The sequence below is a fragment of the Amphiura filiformis genome, chromosome 7 (genome assembly GCF_039555335.1).
Source record: "Amphiura filiformis chromosome 7, Afil_fr2py, whole genome shotgun sequence".
Taxonomy (NCBI): domain Eukaryota; kingdom Metazoa; phylum Echinodermata; class Ophiuroidea; order Amphilepidida; family Amphiuridae; genus Amphiura; species Amphiura filiformis.
In genome coordinates this window covers 65,151,743-65,174,205 of record NC_092634.1, presented here as the reverse complement: position 1 = coordinate 65,174,205, position 22,463 = coordinate 65,151,743, and the positions used below count along the sequence as shown (strand labels likewise).

Below are 22,463 nucleotides of genomic sequence, written 5' to 3'. Positions count from 1 at the left end.
ACCAATCAAAACTTTTTTCCTCCATGTCTGGCACTAAAACTAATAGCATAATTGAATTCCTCATCAAATTTCCTTAAAAATATGTGTACTTTTGAATAGGCAGGGTGACTCGGGCAAGAGATAGGCCCTTTAGAAATGTTGGAGCATTACGTACACACATTGTACAGTAACATATAGGGAAAACTGTCTTAATTAGTATTTAATTAGGCAATTAATTAGTTACATCTTTTGTTACAGTTGATCTACTATGAGGTAGATTAACAATCCAGGATGATATATGTGCAATTTGGTGTCCATGCTAGTTGTACTTTTTAAGATACAAAGGTTTGAAGTTTACCATATTTTCACAATTTTGTGTACAACCCTATGGGGCTCACCCGCCCCGGCTCACCCCGCCCCAGCTCCTCCATTGACACATCTTACATATTGAAGTATAAATCTGAAAGTAGTTGTCTAATTGACTTGGGGTTTTTGCATTTGACAAAGAACATAATTATCTACAAAATGACACCAAACTTTCTAAAATAGGTATCATACTTTTAGAATAAACTAAACTTAAAGTTGGAAGAAAGCATTTTTATGTTACGGCTCCTCCATTTTTGGGTGACCTATTTGTGACATGCGACCATATGTACATGTAGCTCTTTCATGTATTTAGGTTGAGTTGATGTGTTCTAAAGGCACACAACATACTGGTATTTGGTTTTCTCAAATTTCATTCTCAAGCCATTTTGCTATTGCTGGCTAAATTTTCAACATTTTGTTTCACAGTACCCTTAGTACAGGGCACTATTTGGGATTTTATATTCCTACATTAGTGAAACTAAAAGAATTTAAGAGCCAGTCTCCCTAATTATGTACATAAATAAGGGGGTTGTGATACAAAAAAAAATAGAATTTTCTCTAAAAAAAATTTAGGTACATACATTTTGGTACATATTAACACCAACAACAACTAACGGGCTGCGCCATCAAGATCCCAAGTCCGAACAAGTTTGAAATTAAAGGCCTCAATGGCAAGTTTCATTTTTGCAGCCAAAAGTTTTTGGGATTTCAATGGCGCACATAGTTAACAGAGGTCAAAGGTCAAAATTTCCTATTTTAGCACATTTTTACATGCCTGTATTATTGTGCGCCAACATCACCCGACTCTCTGAATTGCATTTCATCAAAAAAGAGGTAATTCTCTGCAAGTACTGAAAAAATTAGCTTGGGAGCTCTTGATCTTCATATTTTTCTGATTTTTTGAAAATGGACTTAGCCTTATAAAATAATGACACGTAAAGTATTATTCAGATTTCCTTTTACAAATTTAAAGGGTACTGCTAGCCGTCCAGCGCATATTATTTTGCACATGGTCCAATGCACACGCTTGACGTCGCGCACATATACGCGATGGTTAATTTGTAATTTGCACAATGTGGGCTTTTTACTGCATCACAAAAAGATGCGCCAACAAGATCCCAATTTTATTTTTCATCGTCTTAGTACATGTAGCTTCTTTGTAGGTATGCCAGGCAAACCTTAGTTAACACATTTGCTAGTCAGCGAAATTCGCTCTACCAGGGACCAAACACAATACATATTTACATAGAAATTTAAATTTTTTTTCAAGAACAGGTCGGTCAAGGAAACCTATATAAATATGTTTTCTATAATTCACTTGACCCAAATATATATTTTTTTTATGGTGATGAGACACTCACACATGGAATTTTAGAGGGATTTTGATAGCAGTTCCATTAAAAAAGCTGCTATCATCATGAGACTAAGATCTAGAAACACCCCGTAATGCTGTTTTGGGTAATTTTGCTAGCAGAATCTTTTTGATGAAAGTCGATCTTTGAAAAGATTATGTCTGGTTCCATAGAGCAATGGTTAGCAGGTACGAATAATTCCGCATGAATTGAGACATCGGAGCAGGTCAAACACAGAGGACTAGCCTACATCCCGTATCCTACTATCACTCAAACAAGCAAATCTCTTCACGAATTCTCTCACCTTGCGATCCTACATCATCAATTGAAACAAACATCTAAGTTTCCAAAAACAACTTTGTCATTCCTCAAAACTACAAGTAACTTCATTAATAAAAAATTGAAATCCTACTATTACCCGTTATTGAAAATTTTGTTCGATTTATGTCAACCAAAAGAATGCACACGAGTCGAGTTCAGTTGACCAAAATGGTATCTCCTGCCTCCTGGTCACCTCAGATATGACGTCAGTATCAAGCTGCTTATTAAATATTCATGAAACCGACCATGTGGTCACAATCGCATCGGTGGATCGGATTGGTTGAAATCAACGCCACGTTTTTGACCTTACAGGGGTCAGAGATACATGTATATGCATATTCATGTATGAAAACAGCGATGCGGATATAGTACTGTATCATCACCGGGACTGAGAAATGCGACATTTTCGATGTTTGTACAGGGGAATTTCAGACACAGAGACTCTGCGGAGATTTCTACAAATTCGTCCAAAGGTATCCAAAGGGTTGGGGATCGCATTTTTAACCATCACTAAATGTTTCGGAATTGAGGTCGGCTAAAAAGTAGACAGTTTCGGGGACTGTAATTGGTGTAGATGTCACAATTCACATTTTGAACAGTGCGCGATAAGTGACCAATTTGACGTTCAGCACAAGTGTTTATCTTAACTCAGGAGCCTGACTCAGGGTGTGAAAAGATGTAACTTTGCCACGGAAAGTGCTATATGACAAAAAGGTTTTCAGTTTTGGTTTTCTTAAGTTGATATATAAAATGATGCAGTTTGATGGCAAATTTAAATTCACCTGGCATACTATAGTAAGAATTCCAATTGAATGAACGCAGCTTTTAACAGCTGCACTCGATCCAACAGCGATCGTATATTGCGTACTTCAAAGTTTCAAACTACAATGCGAACGCATGACCTTGGATACAAATTACAATGGCATGCTATCCAATCACGAGTACGTTGTCATGGTTGGATTCACTTCCGCGTTACTCACGCACAGTCGCACACGCTGGCGTACATGTACATCGCGCAGTGTACGCAAAAATTCGTCACGCTATTGAAAGCTGCGTTCATTCAATTGGAATTCCCACTATAAAACAAGGCTATACTAAAATGCAGAAAACCTTAGACGAGCGCGTATTGTAAGGATACATCGCGTATATACTGCGTTGAACGCACTTGTCTCTGATTGGCTGCTAAGGCGGCGATATATTGTTGCTGAGTGGAAATTTATGAATGAACTGTGCGCCGTACGCGTTGTTAGCGCCGAATTTGCAACATCACGGTAGTCGCGCTCGTAAAAGGTTTGCTGCATTTTAGTATAGGGTATTCTTTGCCGGCAATTCTGGTACATGACTAGTCACTAACTATAGAAGCCATTTTCCGAGGGGCGGAAAGACACAAAATATGTGTCGTATGACCTATGACCCTGATAAACAACACGAATTACTCCATGTGGAAGTTCTTGAGATTGCTTGTGAGTTTTGTTAATGAAATTCCTATTTTGTAACAACATGTAACACACCAAAACATAAAGATCGACTATCTAATGACTTCATAGTCTACAATGATCCTAAATCTACCATTATCTGCGGAATCCTTTCTGTTCAAAGGCAATTTGTAGTTTCATATTTTTGCCGTTGATCGCACTGTTCGTGAAGCTGCCAAATAATTCAACACTGATGGTCATGTGATGACCTTCTTCAATCCGGTCTCTGTGGACCCTACCACTTCTTAATAGGTATGCTACATGCTTTTGCGGCAATGGGGGCTGGCTGCGATTTTCTAACAGATCTTTTATGTCACCTTTGATTGAGTTATTTTCCAGGGTACTGAAATTTAAAAGCGAAATGGGCCTGGGGTACCGAGGAACTATTAAACTTACATGTTGGCCTATCATAGGGGTATATAGGGCATAAGTAGGGCATCCGTGGTAAATTCTGAATTGAGTGCTTGAAGGGCACTATACACAAAATAATGATGGTCCTACCTTCAAACATCCTTTTTTACAACTCGATGCACTGACAGTCTTGAACTTTACCGGCGCTGAGTGCCATTGTGGGGTTCATTTAATAATTTCAGCCCTAACTTGCTTATAGGCCTACTTCACATTTCTGGGTTTTTTTTCTTTTTTTTGAAGGATTTAAATGAAAAATAACAAAACTGAACAAGTTTATTTCGCTGCTCTGAAACCTTTATTCCGTATTGCCGTACGCCATTTGAGCATCTGCAGGCTTTGCCGTTTGGGGAAAGCGATTGCTGGCCAATACTAAAAGCTGAGGAGAGATATTTATTGGTGGTCTACCTTAATTGGTGTAACAATAATTACAACATTAGAGTAGGCCTACAGTAAAAGTACTCTCCTAGTGCTCCGCCCGGGGTGCTCCGCTCCTGTAGCACTCAAGGAGACCGATTAAAAGGTCACTGTAAATTTCAAACGGCAACAGTTCGGACCCAAATTGCGGGGGAGCATAATTATGCTTTCAAAAATGCCCCATGTGCCCCTCCCTGCCCCCACCCAACCTTACGGGTGTCGGCGAGAAGTGTGAAACTACAAGCAAGGGAAAAAACAGTTTGGACCAAAGACTAGACCCCAGGGACTAGACAACATACCGTACCGTAGCGGTTTGGAATGTTGCATTATTCGCTCGGGCATGGCCTTCACCCCCGGGGGGGGGTAGGCCTACTCAGTACAAATGACCATACAGGGACGTGCCGCAAATATGGGTAGCATTTTCAGCCTCTTGGTATATCAATGACCCTTTTTCAAAGCCTATATTTTGGTATATGAATGGGTCCTTTTGTCTAAATTTGTTCGGAAAATAGCCCAATTTTTCCTTAATCTAGCTAAAATTTTCAAAATTTTCCCAAAATTTTGGGAAAATGTTGAAAATTTTTGCTCGATTAAGGAAAAATTGAGCTATTTTCCGAAAAAAATTTAGAAAATTTTGAAAAAAGGACCCATTTATATACCAAAATAAACTTTGAAAAAGGGTCATTGATTTACCAAAAGGCTGAAAATGCTACCCATATTTGCGCTCCACGTCCGATATGGCATTTGTACTGAGACCCCCCGGTGTCAAATATTTGGATCCCAATTTGCAAACCTGAAAATATTCTCGATATTTATATAGGCTACATCTTGCGAGCAGGAAAATCTGTATAATTGGGATCGCCCTACGCCGTCTGGGTGATTTGTCAATCAAGTCAATTAAATCCCCTACAGACGAGTGGAATTAGTAATATCATGAATGCTAATTCTCACCTGTTGTGACCTCCCCCTCCATTGCGCGATAAACATGGGCGACTCATGAGTGAACAATTCAAGCGTGCTCACCGATTTCATACCTAAAATGTGTAAGAAATAATCATCTGATTTCAATATGGAATCAACAAGAAGAAACCGTAATCACCTCATATACGACTAGAGACAATTTCAGTACAATAGTAAGTGTGCGTAATTGCTAACGAAGATGAATTAAAAACCGGTAACCAACACGTTAAGGATGCACCTCCGTGTACATTACATAACCACTCAGTCTCTCCCTGATAGTCATATAACGACCAAATGATAAATGACGACTATCATGGAAGACTGAGTTCCGCAGTCTAGTACATGACATGGGTAGACAAAAAAAAAGTAACAGCTACTTGGCATCAAGTGGGCGCACTGATATATTGAGGTCCCAATGTTTGGAGATTTTCAGTCAAACAACTTCGGACAAGATATCAACAATCAATACGGTACTGACTGTCAATAGTATCATTCAGCTAAAATTACCTGGCAAACTTACCTTGTTTTGGTTTTCTGCCTGGCACAAATTTTATTTTACATTGGGTTTCATCCAGCTATTTACAGCCTGTCGCCAATTAGATACTAGTCTTCGTAAAAGTCCATAAACTTGATTGAACAATATTATTTAGAAATGAAACTTCAAACATCCATATGTTACAAAAATAATGTAATGATCTACACAATAAATATATTTTATGTTGAAATTTAATTTAAAAGATTAACAACGCTGTATCAGACTTCACTACACTAGACATTTTAAATCTTTGATTCAAGAGCTCGAATTAAGACTATGTAGCACTAGCCCACCTTTGACCTCTTTTCATTCGCGTCTGCATTGGCGCAGTTGGCGCGGTTTTTGGAACCAGTTTTTGTACAATCTATGTGGTTTATTTTGCTCCAAAATGGCTTTTACTGAATGGGCACACACAAGCAAAGCCCTTGATCGTCTAAGACAAAGTTTAAATTGTGGGATTTGGTAAGTATTTGAGGTGCATGGGTGTATTATATCATGAAATGTTTATATAAATCATGTTATGTAAACATTATAACATAAGGGGTGGTGCAATAATTATGTGTACGGGGGGGGGTGAATTCTCAAAATTGTCTGCCAAAAATCGCTTGCCCCCCCTCTGGCCGTGCCAAAAATCTTTGCCCCCCTATAATTCACCCCGGGTACACATAATTATTGCACCACCCCTAAATTAAATTTAAGCTTATCAAATTTTCATGTTGTTCAGTACTAAAGTTGTTTTTTAAAAACTTCCGTGGTCGCGCCTGTGCGTATCGCGTACACGAGCGTAAATGCAAAAGCAATAAACAATCACGCCGATTTGCTGATCAACGCACTTGACAACAAGCCGGCTAGACCCATGGTCTTCGGCGCGGCGCGTAGACCTACGCGATCGCAATTCACCAGCGCGGACCCGGACCACGGAAGTTTAAAAAAAACCTTTATAGTCAAATGCAGTAAACCTTTGACGAGGGCGTATTTGAAGTTTACATCGGCGTCGCGTATTTACTGCGTTGGACGCACTTGTCTCTGATTGTAGGTATGCTAGGTGAATTCAAATTTGCCATCAAACATGCAAACTGCATCATTTTATACAAATTAAAGCTCTTGAGTAAACCGAGCCAAAACTGAAAACCTTTTTTTCATAGCACTTTCCGTAGCAAAGTTACATCTTGTCAAAGATTGACTTTCATCAAAAAGATTCAGCTAGGCTAGCAAAATTCCCCAAAATGGCAATTCGGGGGTGTTTCTAGATCTTAGTCTCATTATGATAGCAGCTTTTTTTATGGAACTGCTATCAAAATCCCTCTAAAATTCCATGTGCGATTGTCTTATCACCATAAAAAATCATATATTTGGGTCAAGTGAAGTATAGAAAACATATTTAACTTTCAACTACTTCTACTTCCCATTTTCTGACTTTAATAATATCAACAATAATGATGAATGAACAAGGAGTACAACTCCACCTTCACTTATTTATAAAATCAAATATTGTTGTGAAATAATTAAATGCCCGCCCTAGTCAAAACGAGTCGATAGTTGCTTGTAATAGTTCAAACCAAATAAAGAAAATAAAAGATAATTAATAATTAATAATTAAAAGTTACCTCGTTCCGTTATTCAAAATCTTAAACAGGAAACTAATAATCAAGTGCGAAGGGCCTTATAGTATTAGTTACGCTTTCTTTCCTATTCGGCGAGAATGACAATTTTGACCTCCTCGTCTGTTTACAAGTAACACAGAGTGAAACGGGACACTTCACACCCTTTCAACATGTTCAATTTCGGACCCGTGCACTTTTTCCCCCTTTCTATTTCGCACCTGTGCACTTTCGCCCCCTTTTAAAACCGCGGGTACAAATGTGCTGCTGTTGTCTGTTGATCGATGCATGATCGATCACTTCAACTCCCGGGGGTGCATGCAACATGCAGTGCGGTGTAATGTGTATATATGGTTGACTGTTGACTGTGTTTTGCAGTGCCGCCCAGGGTTGCCAAAAGATTTCAGCCCGAATCGCGGGTCAAATAATCGAAAAGTCGCCCAATTTTTCTCTTTACCAAAACCATTGGTTTCTATGGGGCAGGAAACTATTGGAAGTGGCTGGAGCAAATGTTGAAAAGTCGCCCAAATTTTTTCTTGACCATTGGTTTCTATGGGACAGGAAATTGTCCTAAAGTCGCGGGAAAAATCTTCAAAAGTCACCCAATTGGGCTACCAAATCGCGGGTTTGGCAACCCTGGTGCCGCCCACTGCGCCCAGCGTGTTAAGCTATCATGACAAAAGACAAAAGACCGTTCCACTTGTCCAAACACTCAAGTATCAGATGGATGGTCCACTAACTATTTAATTCTGTTTACACTTTGGTATACATAACATACACATAATGTATAGGCCTAATGCTGGAATGGATAAAACCTGTAAAACTAATTAATTTCTTAATTTCTTGAAATTGCTCCTGGGTTTGCAAAAATGGCTCCTGGTTCAGCAAAAATCACATGCAAAAAGCCAGGGACAATATAGCTTTATAGGCCTACATGTTATTTATTTTACTTGGCCACGTACATAGTAAAATGTACACTATCCTCAAAGGTTTACAACAATTTACTACCATGTATACTTATGTAGATTATTATATTGTAACTTGTCACTTTTTTTTGTAAACACAGCTCAGACTTGCTGCAAGAACCATGTACCCTGGGGTCATGTGATCACTTATTTTGCAGGTAAGGTATCAATATCAACAATCAAAAATCATTTTAATTATTAATCGTTAACAGGCCTGACTGAAAGATCTAAAAAGTGGGGGTGGTTGTTGAAACTGGAGACCACCATTTTTTAAAATTATTATTACCATATTACTTTTTAGTTTCCATAGCCTTGACTGACTGACTAAATTGGGGGCAGTGCAAATTATCCACAACTAGTTTCATTTCCCCTGACTGACTTGCAAAGTGGGGACGTGCTCCCCCCCCCCCCCCCTTGCGCAAGCTACCGTAAAATGGGGTAACTTCGGTCAGCGGAATATATTTTTTTAAATGGTCATATTTTCGTACAGCAATATTGTTTTTAGTCATATTTGGTGTCAATTTGTTAAGAAATATATTTGGAAGAAATAAAACTCACTCATGTCCAATTTCCTCGAGGATTTTTGACCAAAAATGAGCATTTTTTTACATTTTTTTTTCAGTAAAAATAAAAACCGATATTTGTGAGCAAGGATGTGTGCTTGATTAATTTTGCAAGGGATCAAATGTCACAAAAAACAACAACTTTCTTCGTGGAATGTAATACTCTGTCCAAAGTTGCCCCAAATGCGGGGTAACTTTGGTCAGGATATTTTTAACCCCTAGGGCACCCTTAAAAAATTATTAAAATTTTTTTTTCAACTTCAAGGTGAAGAAGGGAGCCCTGATCCCGGCCCTGATATGTCCCAAAAAAGAGATAATTAGAAATACAGTTGGTTTTGTTTGGAAGCAGTGGTTTAAAAACTCTCAAAAGTGCCCAAAGTTACCCCATTTTACGGTTCTGATCCTACAGACTTTAGCAGCCCTGTTAATGTCTATTTGTATATGACCTGTGTGTTGAAAATAGAGGACCCTTGAAATAACAGACATTTGGAATTGAGGTTTTGACCCCATGAAATTAAATCCTTGGCTTTGATAAAAACTTTAAACAAGTCTTTCATTTCTACTTACAGATCGTGTGTAGCAGATCACGTAGGCAACACATGTCCAGCATGTCATGTGACAGCGTGGGCCAAAGAACTGCAGGTCAAAAGAGAACTAGCCAATGTGGTCAAACTCTACAACAAAATGTGTCGCCTCATAGATCCTAACCACAACAATGTTCCTGCAAGTGATGTTGCAGAGCCTGAGAAAGAGGCTAGTCAAGATGAGGCGATGCATGATGATGACTCTGCCGATCCCAGTGGGCTTCAAGGTGATAACCAGGGACTACAAGATGACTACCAGCATGGTGGTAGTGAGGAAATCAAGATCGGTGACAAAACCGAAGTTGAAGGCTCACAGCAGTTCTTTACACAGCAGCATCACGTCAAAAAAGTGGTAAAAACTGTCGTCGGCAAGCACGGAAAGCTCTCGTGCATTGTTAAGTTTGTTGATGAAAATGAAGAAAACGTAAAAGCGTCCATTAAGAAGAGAGTTAAAACACCAGCACGATGCAAATCAAAGAGTAGGACTCAATCTTTTAAACAGAGCAACAGTACCAGTAGTGAGTGTACCACAGACTCATCAGATCAAGGATCGGTAGAAGAAAATATCTATGACTTTATAGCATCCCCATCTAGGCCTAAACCAGTCAAGAAGAGAACCAGAATCGTTGACCCAAAAGTACTCCGAGCCCGACGGGTAGCAGCTGCTAATAAAAAATGGAGCAAAAGTTCAAAGTTCACAAAAAGCGGGAAACAGAAGAGGAAAGGTTGCGGTGGGGTCAGACATGTTTCTTTTGTAGAGGACACAGACTCTGACGCGATGAGGAAAGCAGCGGAACTTTCAGCTTGTAGCGTGGAGAGTATGGATACTGGTAGCGATAGCATGTGGGATGATGTAGATACTGAAGATGATACGGTTGATGAGAGTCAGATCAGCCAAGCAGATGTGGAACAAACCTCTGTATCTACTTCTAAGTCGCTATTATCAGATTCTCGTAATGTCGCTGAACATACACCAGGGCCTGGTGGTGATGTTGGTATCGCCAGTACTGAAACAAAGAGAAAAGTAAGCCCAGCTGGTAAAAAAGCTAGGCATTCCTTATCGCCATCAGCGGGAAAGGAGAATATGTCGGGTAGAAGAGATAGCAAGGGCTTGTCCCCTGGTAAACAGGCCAAGAGGAACATCAGAGGAGAGACGCCTCTTCATATTGCAGCTATAAAGGTATGATCAAGGATTTATAATAGAGTAAACAGATCCTCCACCAATAGGCAAAATCCCATACTTTGTATGGAACTAAGATTCTCACATTTTCTACAGTCTGCGACTATCACGCATGGCATTGTGTGCCTTTGCGGTTCACGCAAAAGATAATGTCATTGTGAAGAGGTGCTTCGAAAAATACACCATGACAGGCGCAAAATGGGTGCAGCAATTTTGTCCCTCTCATCAATGAATGATTGCATGGCACTCATTGGCAAACAATGCTGGACTTTGCCCATTGGTGAAGGAACTGTTTACTCTGGGTATGATGTGATATGATATGATTAAAGGAAGTAGTGTTTAATGGCAGTGGCATCTTTTAAAGTTGATAACATCATCCCTGTTCTGAAAACCACAATTAACCTTGACACTATAACCCTAGTGATGACCCTAGGAACCATTAGCCCCATCATTCGGAGCCTATTGACTAAGCTATCTGTGTAAGGGCTGCCTTCAAAACTAAACAGCCGGTGGACCTGCGGTACCTTGGCAGAAAACCGACAGTTGAGCATGATTGTTTTATATTTTCCGAGCAATAGAACACAGTTAAACCATTGCTTCTGCCAGGCTAGCTCCTATTTTGTAGATTTAATTTAAAATTGGGAATAGTACCAGAGAAATGAAATATACTTTTTTCTCACTCATGCTGAAACAAACGTAACCTAGTCAGAGAAACAAGTTCAACAGCAAGAAATTTGTGCAGAATAGAGTTGATCTTGAATGATTTAAATCCCCGAGTTATCAGTGTATCATCATTACTGTTTCTCTTTCATTTAGGGTGATGCGGCAGAAGTTGAGAACCTTCTGAAAGATGGAGCAGATCCGAACATCAAAGATAACGCAGGATGGATGCCATTGGTAAGAATGCAAGTCATGGACTATTTCATCTCTACTAACCATCACACATCCTACATGTATAATATTTTTCACCCTGATGTGGCAGTGATGTCAACGCGTAGAGGCAGTTGTTTCGCATGCGCATCTATGCAGCATCTTTTAGTGTGTGCATGCGTATGCCAGCGATTTGAGCATCTGCTAGCTACTTGCAGCTGTGCCTAATGCAATTTGCTCTGATCACGTCACTGCTACATGTACATCTGATCATAGTGAAAAATGTTAGAACTCCAACCAAATTTAACAGCTTGAGGAACCACTCCGCATTTCTCACAAACTAGTACTTTTAACAGTACAGGATTGATATGTATAGTGTATTATTGTCTGTCAACTACCAACCCTACATGTATGAAAGTTTGAAAATCATATGGTTGATTGCAGGTCATGTGTCAAGAGGTACCATTCCCAAAAATTCGAAAAAATATTTGAGTTGTTCGGGTAATGCCAATCAAACAGGGTTTTTTTTGTATGCCTACAGTTAAGTTCAAAAGTGAAGGAGGATAAACAAAAGACATACATTTATGAAGAGTTACTAGACCTTTAAATTTTCAAATCAACATCAGAAATTTTCGGCAAACCTGGTAAAGTCATGTGCGCCAAGGGCGTACACAGCATAATAATCTAATATCGCGTAAGCTACATGTAGCTACACAAAAGCGCTTGCCAGTGAAGCATTTTTTAGTGTATGTGCTGCACCCACCAGCTGTGTGATGACTTAATGTTATTTTTTGGTTCATCATAAACAAACGTCAGCTGTCTTTGGAAAACTTTGATTTGAAAAGGTCTATATCAGATTTGTGATAAATTCACAAAATCTACTGTCTTCTTTTTTTTTCTACAGCATGAAGCCTGTAATCATGGTCACACTGCCTGTGTTGTTTTATTGTTAGACCATGGCGCCCTCATCAACGCTCCAGGATTTGAGCATGACTCACCGCTGCATGATGCCGTCACCAATAACAGAGTGGATGTTGTAAAACTACTGGTGGAAAGAGGAGCATCCCTGAAACTCAGGTATGTAGTAAGTTGTGGTCTATCCATTAAGTTAGCTCAATCTTATCTCTTTTCTTATGAATTTTTTTTAGTTTGTGCCTTAAATGGTGATTATCACCTGTAAAATGTTAAGAGATTGTCATCAAATCACATTTTTAACAAGACATTGGTTTGTATTGATAAAGCGGGGCTTAATATTTGTAATAAAATGAAACAAATGTAACTTCATTGGTTTATACAGAAATATGCATGGCCTTACTCCTGGTGATTATGCCAAGACGGATGAGTTGAAAGCAGCCCTCAGCACCAAACCACAGGTGACCAGTAGCCCAATGACCGCTCTCAAAGTTCATCCATCAACAGACCAGCCGCCAGTCTTCTTGACCACAGGTATGTATCAATGTATATGACTAAGGCCTTATTCCTAGTGATTATATGCCAAGACCGATGTATTGAAAGCAGCCCTCAGCACCAAGCCACAGGTGACCAGTAGCCCAATGACCGCTCTCAAAGTTCATCCATCAATAGACCAACCGCCAGTCTTCTTGACCACAGGTATGTATCAATGTATATAACTAGGGTTAGGGCTTTTCTCCTGGTTACTATGCCAAGATGGATGAGTTGAAAGCACTGGCCCTCAGTGCCAAACCACAGATGACCAGTAGCCCAGTGATCGCTCTCAAAGTCCATCCATCAGCAAACCAACCTATATAGTTTCTTGACCACAGGTTTGTATTACATTTTGAACCATGAAGTACTAGTGGGTAGCTAAGTGCGATTTGGCCCCTAATTTCAGAAACTATTTTAAGTGAAAAATATTTGTCAATGGCAAAAAGTGCACAACTTCATAAGAGGGCGACTTCTTGAAGAATTTGGTCAAAATAGCCATCGTTATCAAAAAGGCATTTTGAACCTTGATTGGCCATTAAAAACCCATTAAAAATAGATAAAAGAGACACTTGGTCGCATGTCACAAATAGGTCACCCAAAAATGGAGGAGCCGTAACATGAAAATGCTTTCTTCCCACTTCAAGTATGATTTATTCTAAAAGTATGATACTTATATTAGAAAGTTTGGTGTCATTTTGTAGATAATTATGTTCTTTGTCAAATACAAAAATCCCCAAGTCAATTGGACAACTACTTTGAGAGTTATACTTCAATATGTAACATGTGTCAATGGAGGAGCCGGGGCGGGTGAGCCCCATAGGGTTGTACACAAAATTGTGAAAATATGGCAAACTTCAAACCTTTGTATCTTAAAAAGTACAACTAGCATGGACCACAAATTGCACATATATCATCCTGGATTGTAAATCTACCTCATAGTATATCAACTGAAACAAAAGATGTAACTAATTAATTGCCTAATTAATTGCTAATTAAGACAATTTTCCCTATATGTTACTGTACAAAGTATGCACATAATGCTCCGACATTTCTAAATGGCCTATCTCTTGCCTGAGTCACCCTGCTTATTTAAAAGTACACATATTTTTAAGGAAATTTGATGAGGAATTCAATTTTGCTATTAGTTTTAGTGCCAGACATGGAGGAAAAAAGTTTTGATTGATAATGTCATACAAATTGTAAAATTATTTTACAATTTTTGACCACCCTGTATGTTTAACGCAAGGGATACCAAACTCTTTCTTCCGAATTTGTTTGAAGGGCCCATGTAATGTCTTTCTGAATCCATATTTATTTTGAGCTACATAGCTTTCATAAAAAGAAAATATGGGGTTTACCATGACAATAAAGATGCTAATTTTGTTGATGTTCCACCCTGTATATTTCTTACCCACCCTGTATTATGATGTTACACTTTGTTGATTTGGCATCCTTGTAATATAAGCTTTTCAGAAATATATACTTTTAATGGTCTAAAATGTATCCATTAAAAGTTGTATTGAAGTGAATCAAAATTGGTGATATTTTTATCATTTAACATTATGTTACACAAAAGATGACCAATTCATGACATGCGACCACTTGACAAATTTCATTTCATTTCATGATGATTGATATATTATTTCAAAACTCTTTTCAGGATTGAACAAGTCCCAACGAACCAAGCTAGACTCCTGCTCCAAACTGCTCAAAGGTCGTGTCGTGAACGAGTTTCGCCCCGATATCACACACTTGGTAGCTGGGTGTACTGCAGAGGGCGTCTGCATGCGTACAATCAAGTACCTACAAGCTATATTGACAGGAAAATGGGTGGTCAATTTCACATGTAAGTATATTGGGAGCAAAGAGGTTAGACTCAAAGAGTACCAACTCTGCCATATTTGCATGAGAGGAGATATAGTGTGGCTCTGGATTGTTTTGCCATGCGCCTGTTTGTGTTATGCCAATATGCACACTATATATATCCCTATCAAAAAAAATTAATGCCTGTTTCACTATTTTACCGAGAATCCCGGTGGGCTCCTAGCGGGTGCCCGCCGGTATCCTGCAAGTTCTTAACCAGGATCTAAAAAGTGTGGAGAACAAAAGAATTTACTGTGCGGGAAACCGGGAATGTCAGCCACAGTCCATAGCTCATTATCTTAAATATACAACAATGCACTCAAGTGCATTTATCTAACGGTGGACCGTTAGAAAAACACAACTTGGTCGTATGTGTACATTGCTCTCGATCCCGTCATGTTACGTAACGTACGTGTAGCCAGCCTTACAGTATGATCATGATGGTATCACTGTAAAAACTTTTTATAGTAGGCCTATATTAAGTTACAATTTCATGTGCGTATTTTATTCATACCTGAAAAAAAACTAGGGTATTTGTCTCAGATTCATACCCGTTCTTTATTTTCACCATTTTATAATGGTTGAATTAATAACATATTGGCAAGGCGAGAAAATTCATGTCCAATTAAAATCGTTAGGCGGAAAGGTCGCGCCGAATGTTTTTTCCCGTGTTTTTTTTTATCCTATTTTGGACCCGGCTTTTGAACAAGTTAATTTGTTTTACTCCGTATCTAAAGTCTCAACTGAGGCTTCTAGATTTTTTATTTATGTTATTTTCGTTGTGTTTTTACTATAAAAAGCAAATAATAAACTAATATAATCATAGAGAATCATAACAAAACAGATCGCAAAAGCCGGCCAAAACCCTTTGTTGAACATGTTGAAGGCTCTGAGATTTCCCCTGAGTCACAATCAGGTGCAGATTTTTCATGGCGCATCTTAACCAATTACTAAATCGTATCGGCTTATTGCTAATTCCTACATCTATTTTATTTTAAATATTATTAAGTAGTATAAGAACGCACCTTCGGGTAGACGAGTAGGCCTACGCATTTTAATCAAGCGTCGCTCAAATAAAAACTTCTAGATTTTATACTCGGTACTCTGTCTCCAATGTTTGTCGCAGGGTGGGAAAGGGTCATGCTTTGATGAGCCGGCGTGGCTAAACCAATCAAACTGAAGTAAATAGAGTGCATTCAACACACATGCGCAATAGATTTCTTTCTTCGCAGCTTCACTGGTTGAAAGTTATGCCACCACGCCTTGAGTGTAAGAATCGGATGTAAAATTATTTGCGATGTTTATTTTTATTTTTTAAACTTTTAAACAAGGCTTATCGGAAATGAACATTCTCGTAGATATGTAAATAATATTTCAAATAATATTTCAAATAAATAATAGGGCCTATGCTTGTTAGCCTATGATGTGAATTTTGTAGACATACATGATCGTGAATGATGATCGTCGGACATTCGGAATATTAAAACTCGGAATGGTGGCTATATGCAATTATGTATGCAATAGTTTATAATAGGAATCTGTTTTTGAAGACTGAATGAACGGATAATTTTTCAATGAGATGTGAAGTTATTAAATTAGCGAGATGTTTTATTTTCGATGGAGCTGCAAGCATGATAATATGCTTTGGCCTATGCGTATGAAACAAAATGTAAACCGACATTACTGCAGATGGTAATACCTAACGGTAAAACCATCCCGGGAAAACCATATATTCCTCTGCGGTGTCAGAGTTTGCTGAAGTTCCGGGAAATTATCACCGCCCTACGAGTAAAATGATGATAAAACCAGGTAATGAAGGAAACAACAGAGATATAAACGGGGAATGTGAGAGATTCCCGTACCAATGCAGGAAATATGCGGGAGGAAAACGAGAACTTACGACAGAACAGCTCGAAACCGGGGAAAAACCGGGAAACTCTCGCTGTTGTCAAATCAATTCGGCATTGCAGCGGGATTCGATTGGTCAGCACGACACGGACGAAACGGGGATGGTTGTATACCGCATCACCTGACTGTTGAATTTCGATGCACATCACGATACGGATACACCATTTGACTTCCAAGGGCAGTGAAAGTTTGTGTTGTCAATGTTTGTTTGTTGTTGTTTTTGTTTTGTTTTTAGGCGGGGGGCACGGGATTTAATTTTAAATAATGATAGTCATTGCAAAGTTTTGTAAGAATACAAACAGGTTCATGAACGGATCCTGGAAGATCAGAAATAATATTGTTTTCTTGTCGAGCCATTGAACTAAATATTTAGGAAAATCTAAACATTCACATGGCCGGCGAATATAACCTACATGATTTAACTATGATGCTTTGAATATTTTTTGGATGCTTTGATTATTTTTTGGAAAAAGTAGATCGTTCTTTTTAAAAACGACCGAACGAAGGTAACAAAAATGAAGCATGAGAAAATATTTTAAGTAAAATAGGTCTATATAATTACAGAGTATAAAGATGTAGGCCTATATGCGTTTAAAATTAGTCAAATTCGAAATCACAATGATGATATGATGAATATTAAATTACATAGGGCCTAGCCAAATATTACTAGATTGTACTCTTGCAATCTTGATATAGAACTTACCATGCTCGATCTTGTTGAGCAGCATCATCATCGTATTAATCCTGGGTTCGTTTGTCTTTCGTGATATTTGAGTTTTCATTTTAAGATTTTTTTAAAAGTTCGGCCTTCTGTGGCCTAGAAGATCCACATTTCTCCTCAAAATATTATTATAAAAGTATAACGTATTTCTCTGGAGATTTTGTATAATTCCACTAAATGCATGCATAAGAATATTGATGATCGGGATTTTATTCCCCTCCATGATCAAATGACTGCATGTTCATGTTGACACATTTTATTTCCAATTTTACAGATTCCAGCAGCAGCGAACAATTTGACAACGGCATCAACTCGAACAATCCAATCTAGACCTCCATCGTGCACACGATGACCATCTAGCATCTTTCAATCGTGTCTGGATGGATGGAGGAAGAAAGCCCGGAGGAAAGATCCCGTCTTCACCGCGCGTGGTCGAATTCTTGCGAGTTGTCCTACCAAGTTCTAAAGCAAACATCTTCCGTTAAGCTTCCTAGTTCCAGTTCCAGGAATATAAATATTCTTCAATCTGCTCTGATGGTCCGATCCCGGGGCCGATATGGTTAGGAAAAAAACACCGTAAACACATCTTTCGAGATCAATGTCCATGTACTGTTGTACAAAGTAGTAGTAGTAACAATAAAACTGAGAAAGTGTATACCCACTTGACCCCCGACTTGACCTGCATGAGGCCTAGATTATATCGATCCGTGCTCCTGTACAGTGTGACGATGTGGTTAACAATGTCAATAACTCGCTCATTTATGGAGGTGAGACGAAAATACATAAATTGGTATGATGATCATGATGACGATGGTGATGATTATTAATGTGATAACAAATGATATGAAGATGAAATACTTATTTTTTTATGCTATAATATTTATTACAATATATTAAATTTACGATAACAATCATCCATAATTTTGTGAAAATTCATCGCTGTTTTTCTTTTAAAATACCCTTTTTCAAGATGCAAATCTGCATTTTCTCCCCTGGCTAGAATACTTTGTTAAAACTAGGTCACCATGCGGCTATGGCAATTTGATAGCTGTCGACCCAGGACCGGGCGCGATTTGGATGGGTGTGTTCGGGGCGTGTATCACGAACATCCAATCACAAGTCACTCAAGAGATATCGTAAACAAACTAAAAATAGATCGTTGGCAATCAGCCAAAACACCTGTGTAAGGGACGCACCATTTGATACTCAGGAGGGGGGGGTAGGAAGTTGGGGTCGGGGGAAGAAAATTTTTTTTTTTGAAAAACTTCCTACCCCACCCTGAGAATCTAATGGTGCGTCCCTAATTATTTGCTGATGTTGAGAAAGGGTCGTATTGATGACTTTTTTGATCTCCCAAGATTTCTCAAATACAATAATTATTTGAGATTGCGATTGACCAAAAAGCGGATCAGTATTTCGCCCACTAAAAATGAGTAACAACTAAAGAAAATCCTTTGGTGTAGCCAAGAGGGGAGGTGGAAGCTGCCCCCATGAGAAGTATTGCCCTCTCCCGTGCACGTGGGATGCTGGTGAACTAATATTAGATTTTTAGCGCCCCCCCTTTTAAAGTTGCCTTGCTCCCCTTGAAAAAGTCTGCGAAGTGTTTTGTTTGGTTTTATCTTTTTTTTTTTTTTTTTTCGCCACGGTAAATCGCCCAGGTTTTTTATATTACTTTTATTATCATTTATCGTTCGCGTTTTAGTGATTTGTGATTGTTTATTTATAACATACTGGGAAAGTAATTATATTCCCTCCCCCACTGCAATTACAATAAACTTACAATAAAACGCGAATATTGAAGAAGAAAAATATTAGCCAGGCACTACTCCCTTCCCCGATCTTAATGGTGCATCCCTAAAACCAATTACCATGGCAACAGTTGATGGAACGGTGCCAACATTGAATTCATCGAGGGATCGAGTTTGTAAACAATGTCAGATGTGGTTGAAACATGTGGCGGTGCACCTTTGTGCAGATGTCTGCTGCCGTACTTGCAAGTAATGCAACCAATCACAATGTAGGAAAGACGTTCACCTAATTATCATTTTATGAATGGAGCTGTCGTCAACATGTTAATATACACCACATTTCGCCAAAATTCATTCTAGAAACGCTTGCTGTTAGAATAAGAAAAATTTTAATGCTAAATTATTGCACATTCTAGGGAAGCGTGGTTACTGTTTTGAAATAACCGAGTGAGAGGGTTTTCAAGAAAATATTTTTCCTGTCAAAACTGAAGCATCCTCTGTATAAAAGAAAATATGAATATTAACTGCACATCATATATAACTATTCATGATACCCAATTGTGGCATATTTGAGGTCGTTTATGAAGCAGAGAATTTTATTTAAATTTTATATACGCCAAAATATTTTTTTAATTGAGCAAGAATAAAGATAGAAAAAACGTTAAAAAAGCTATGTATAAATAACATTAGACCCGGCAAAAGATTACTGTTTCGTTTTTATGGTATTCTAATCTTTTATTTCCCGAAGAAACATTTGGGGTCTAAAATGGATTTTTTATGTAATTGATAAAAACATCGAACGTGTATACAAGAAAAATGGTAGGTTTTTCTCTATAGTATTTTACTGACCATGGAAATGTACTGAGACACAAGCACGTGTCAAAATCGATATAATATATTGTCCATATAGACGCCCAGTTATCATGCTTATCGTTGATTTTTTTTGTATAAAACACGCAGTTAACAACAATTGAGCGCTAATAATACACATAAATGTTTTTATTTGAAATATAATTCCAAAATATGGTACGTTTTCTGCCTTTGCTTGTCACGTGGTAGGCCTATGTTGAAGTTGCGATTATATCTTCGAATAAGTTCCAAATGAATTCCAACAAGACAAGTAGCCGAGTGGTCTAAGGCGCTGATGGGTTTATAGTGTGTCCAAAGCAGTCCGCCGCCGTGAGTTCGAACCCCGCCTCCGCCAAACTTTAATGAAGTAAAATTAAAATTGAAATTTTACTTTTAAAAAATTTCATATTGGGGAAATGTGACTGGCAGAATTTATGTATGGCGTGGAGTGGTGTGATGTTAATACTGTGATCTAATTGGTTCGATTAGTTTGGGGTCAGATTCATAGGGGAACTTTCCACCAATATTGCATGATTGTTTTGAAACTCGCCAAACAGAGGACCGTGTTTAAAATATAATTTGTGAATGAAACGTGGTGGTATTTCTTGATCCATGCATGCGTAATCTTGAGCATGATTGGGAAACAAAAGATACGCACGTGGAATAAATCAGAAAGGAATTAAAATCGGCAAAAATTAACAGCAATGGATTGTCACGGTAACTAATACAAAATCATGGACGATTTTTAATTTTGTTAATTAAAATACAGCGTTCGGAAAATCAAGAAATATAAGCTTAAAGTATACTTTGTCATCATTTTATTGCAGGGATTTTCATTTGACGAGATGAAATTAAAACAAAACTATCATAGCAGACTCCTAGGTTTCAAAATTTGGGCCTGGGGAAACGGGATATTGAACATGATGATGAAAATGGCGATGAACATCTCATGGTACAGTGTATGTTTTCACTTCTCGTAATCAATTACAAAGCATTATTTTCAATTTATGCAAAAATAGAGTTCTCACAGTGCATTTATGTTGGCTTCATGCACATGAATTGATTTTTAGCGCTATTTTTAGCTCAGCTGCATGCAATCGTAGTCACATCGCACATTTTCTTATGTGTTAAACGAAAAACAATGGAAAACTCGGACGAAAACATTTCAAACTTCAATTATAACAAGAAAAAAGTGCCGAAAATGATGCTCTGCATTCAGTATACATTTTGACTGTTCACCTACAAAATTTAAAGACATTTCAAGGATTTTAAAGACAATTTTAGCGATCGCAAATCCGTATTTTGTTGGGAAAAACGTAATCCCGTATTTAAGTTTTCCGGACAAATGATATGGAAAATCCATAAAAGTTGGCAAGCTGAACCATGTTGGATGTGCGTCAAGAGGACTAAATCAACGAATAGTGCATCATATTTTTTTTTATATTTCAGTGTTTTTTTATTTTTCAAGAAATGTGCATCATAATAATTTTGACAGACGTACAATCATTGTCGGCAAAAAGTCTGTCATAGTTTAGACGCATGGGTGTGTCATGGTATAGTAAAATCTGGCGCACATTAAACATGTGACGCACCATCCCCGGGGGTCATCCATTCATAGGGTGAGTCAGGCCCTCCAAAACCAAAAAGACGATGATGCCACCACTGATCATGCACACACACCAACGCCCCCCCAGGCGACTAAAGTTTCGCGTGTAGGCGCTGAAGTCAAAAATTTAGATTTTGCGCTTGAATTTACTTCTGCAGAAGCTGGCGCGGCTCGATCTTGATTAGAATTGTAGATACCATATACCCGGGACCATATAGGCCTACACGTACTCTCCCAGGTCCCTGAATTTGTAATTATTTTTGGTATTAGCCTACCATCCCCAAAATGGTGGCAGATAACTATGCATAATCCTGCTAAACTGAAAGACCAAGGGCAACATGGGCAAGGGGTAGAGAGATTTGTGACACTACGGGGTGTGACAGTACAGTCAATGCTACTAATACTATATTTGAAATAGTGAAAAGAAGAAACGAGAAAAAAAAACCCAAGTTTTTCCTGTTGGATGTATACACATACAATGATGTACTAGGTAGAATCTTCGTTGAAATGGTATGTAGGCCTTTTTAACTGGAACTGTAATTTATCAACAAGCCGCGGTTTCCGGCTTTTTATTGGTAGGCACCTTAATTCTAATCAGAATTTAGAAAAAACCTTAGGCCTATTTGCTCGAACCTCATGACAGAAAATTGAAAAAACCAAACATACAAGATCACACACACGCTAACCCGATAATACACGTTTGAGCACCAAAGTACAATATTTCGAGTTTGCGCTCAAATTCCTTT

At 38.4% G+C, this 22,463-nt stretch overlaps 1 protein-coding gene across 1 annotated transcript in view; it reads left to right on the top strand.

Annotated features, from left to right (window-relative positions):
* The first annotated feature begins 6,110 nt into the window (after positions 1 to 6,110).
* LOC140157477 (BRCA1-associated RING domain protein 1-like) overlaps positions 6,111 to 22,463 on the top strand; it is a 30,346-nt gene continuing 13,993 nt past the window's right edge. The window contains exons 1-7 of the mRNA XM_072180683.1: positions 6,111 to 6,275; positions 8,481 to 8,537; positions 9,512 to 10,706; positions 11,523 to 11,603; positions 12,481 to 12,653; positions 12,874 to 13,022; positions 14,683 to 14,868. Of these exons, the coding sequence (XP_072036784.1) occupies positions 6,202 to 6,275; positions 8,481 to 8,537; positions 9,512 to 10,706; positions 11,523 to 11,603; positions 12,481 to 12,653; positions 12,874 to 13,022; positions 14,683 to 14,868 (1,915 nt within the window). The 5' untranslated portion in view covers positions 6,111 to 6,201. The remainder of the gene's footprint in view (positions 6,276 to 8,480; positions 8,538 to 9,511; positions 10,707 to 11,522; positions 11,604 to 12,480; positions 12,654 to 12,873; positions 13,023 to 14,682; positions 14,869 to 22,463) is intronic.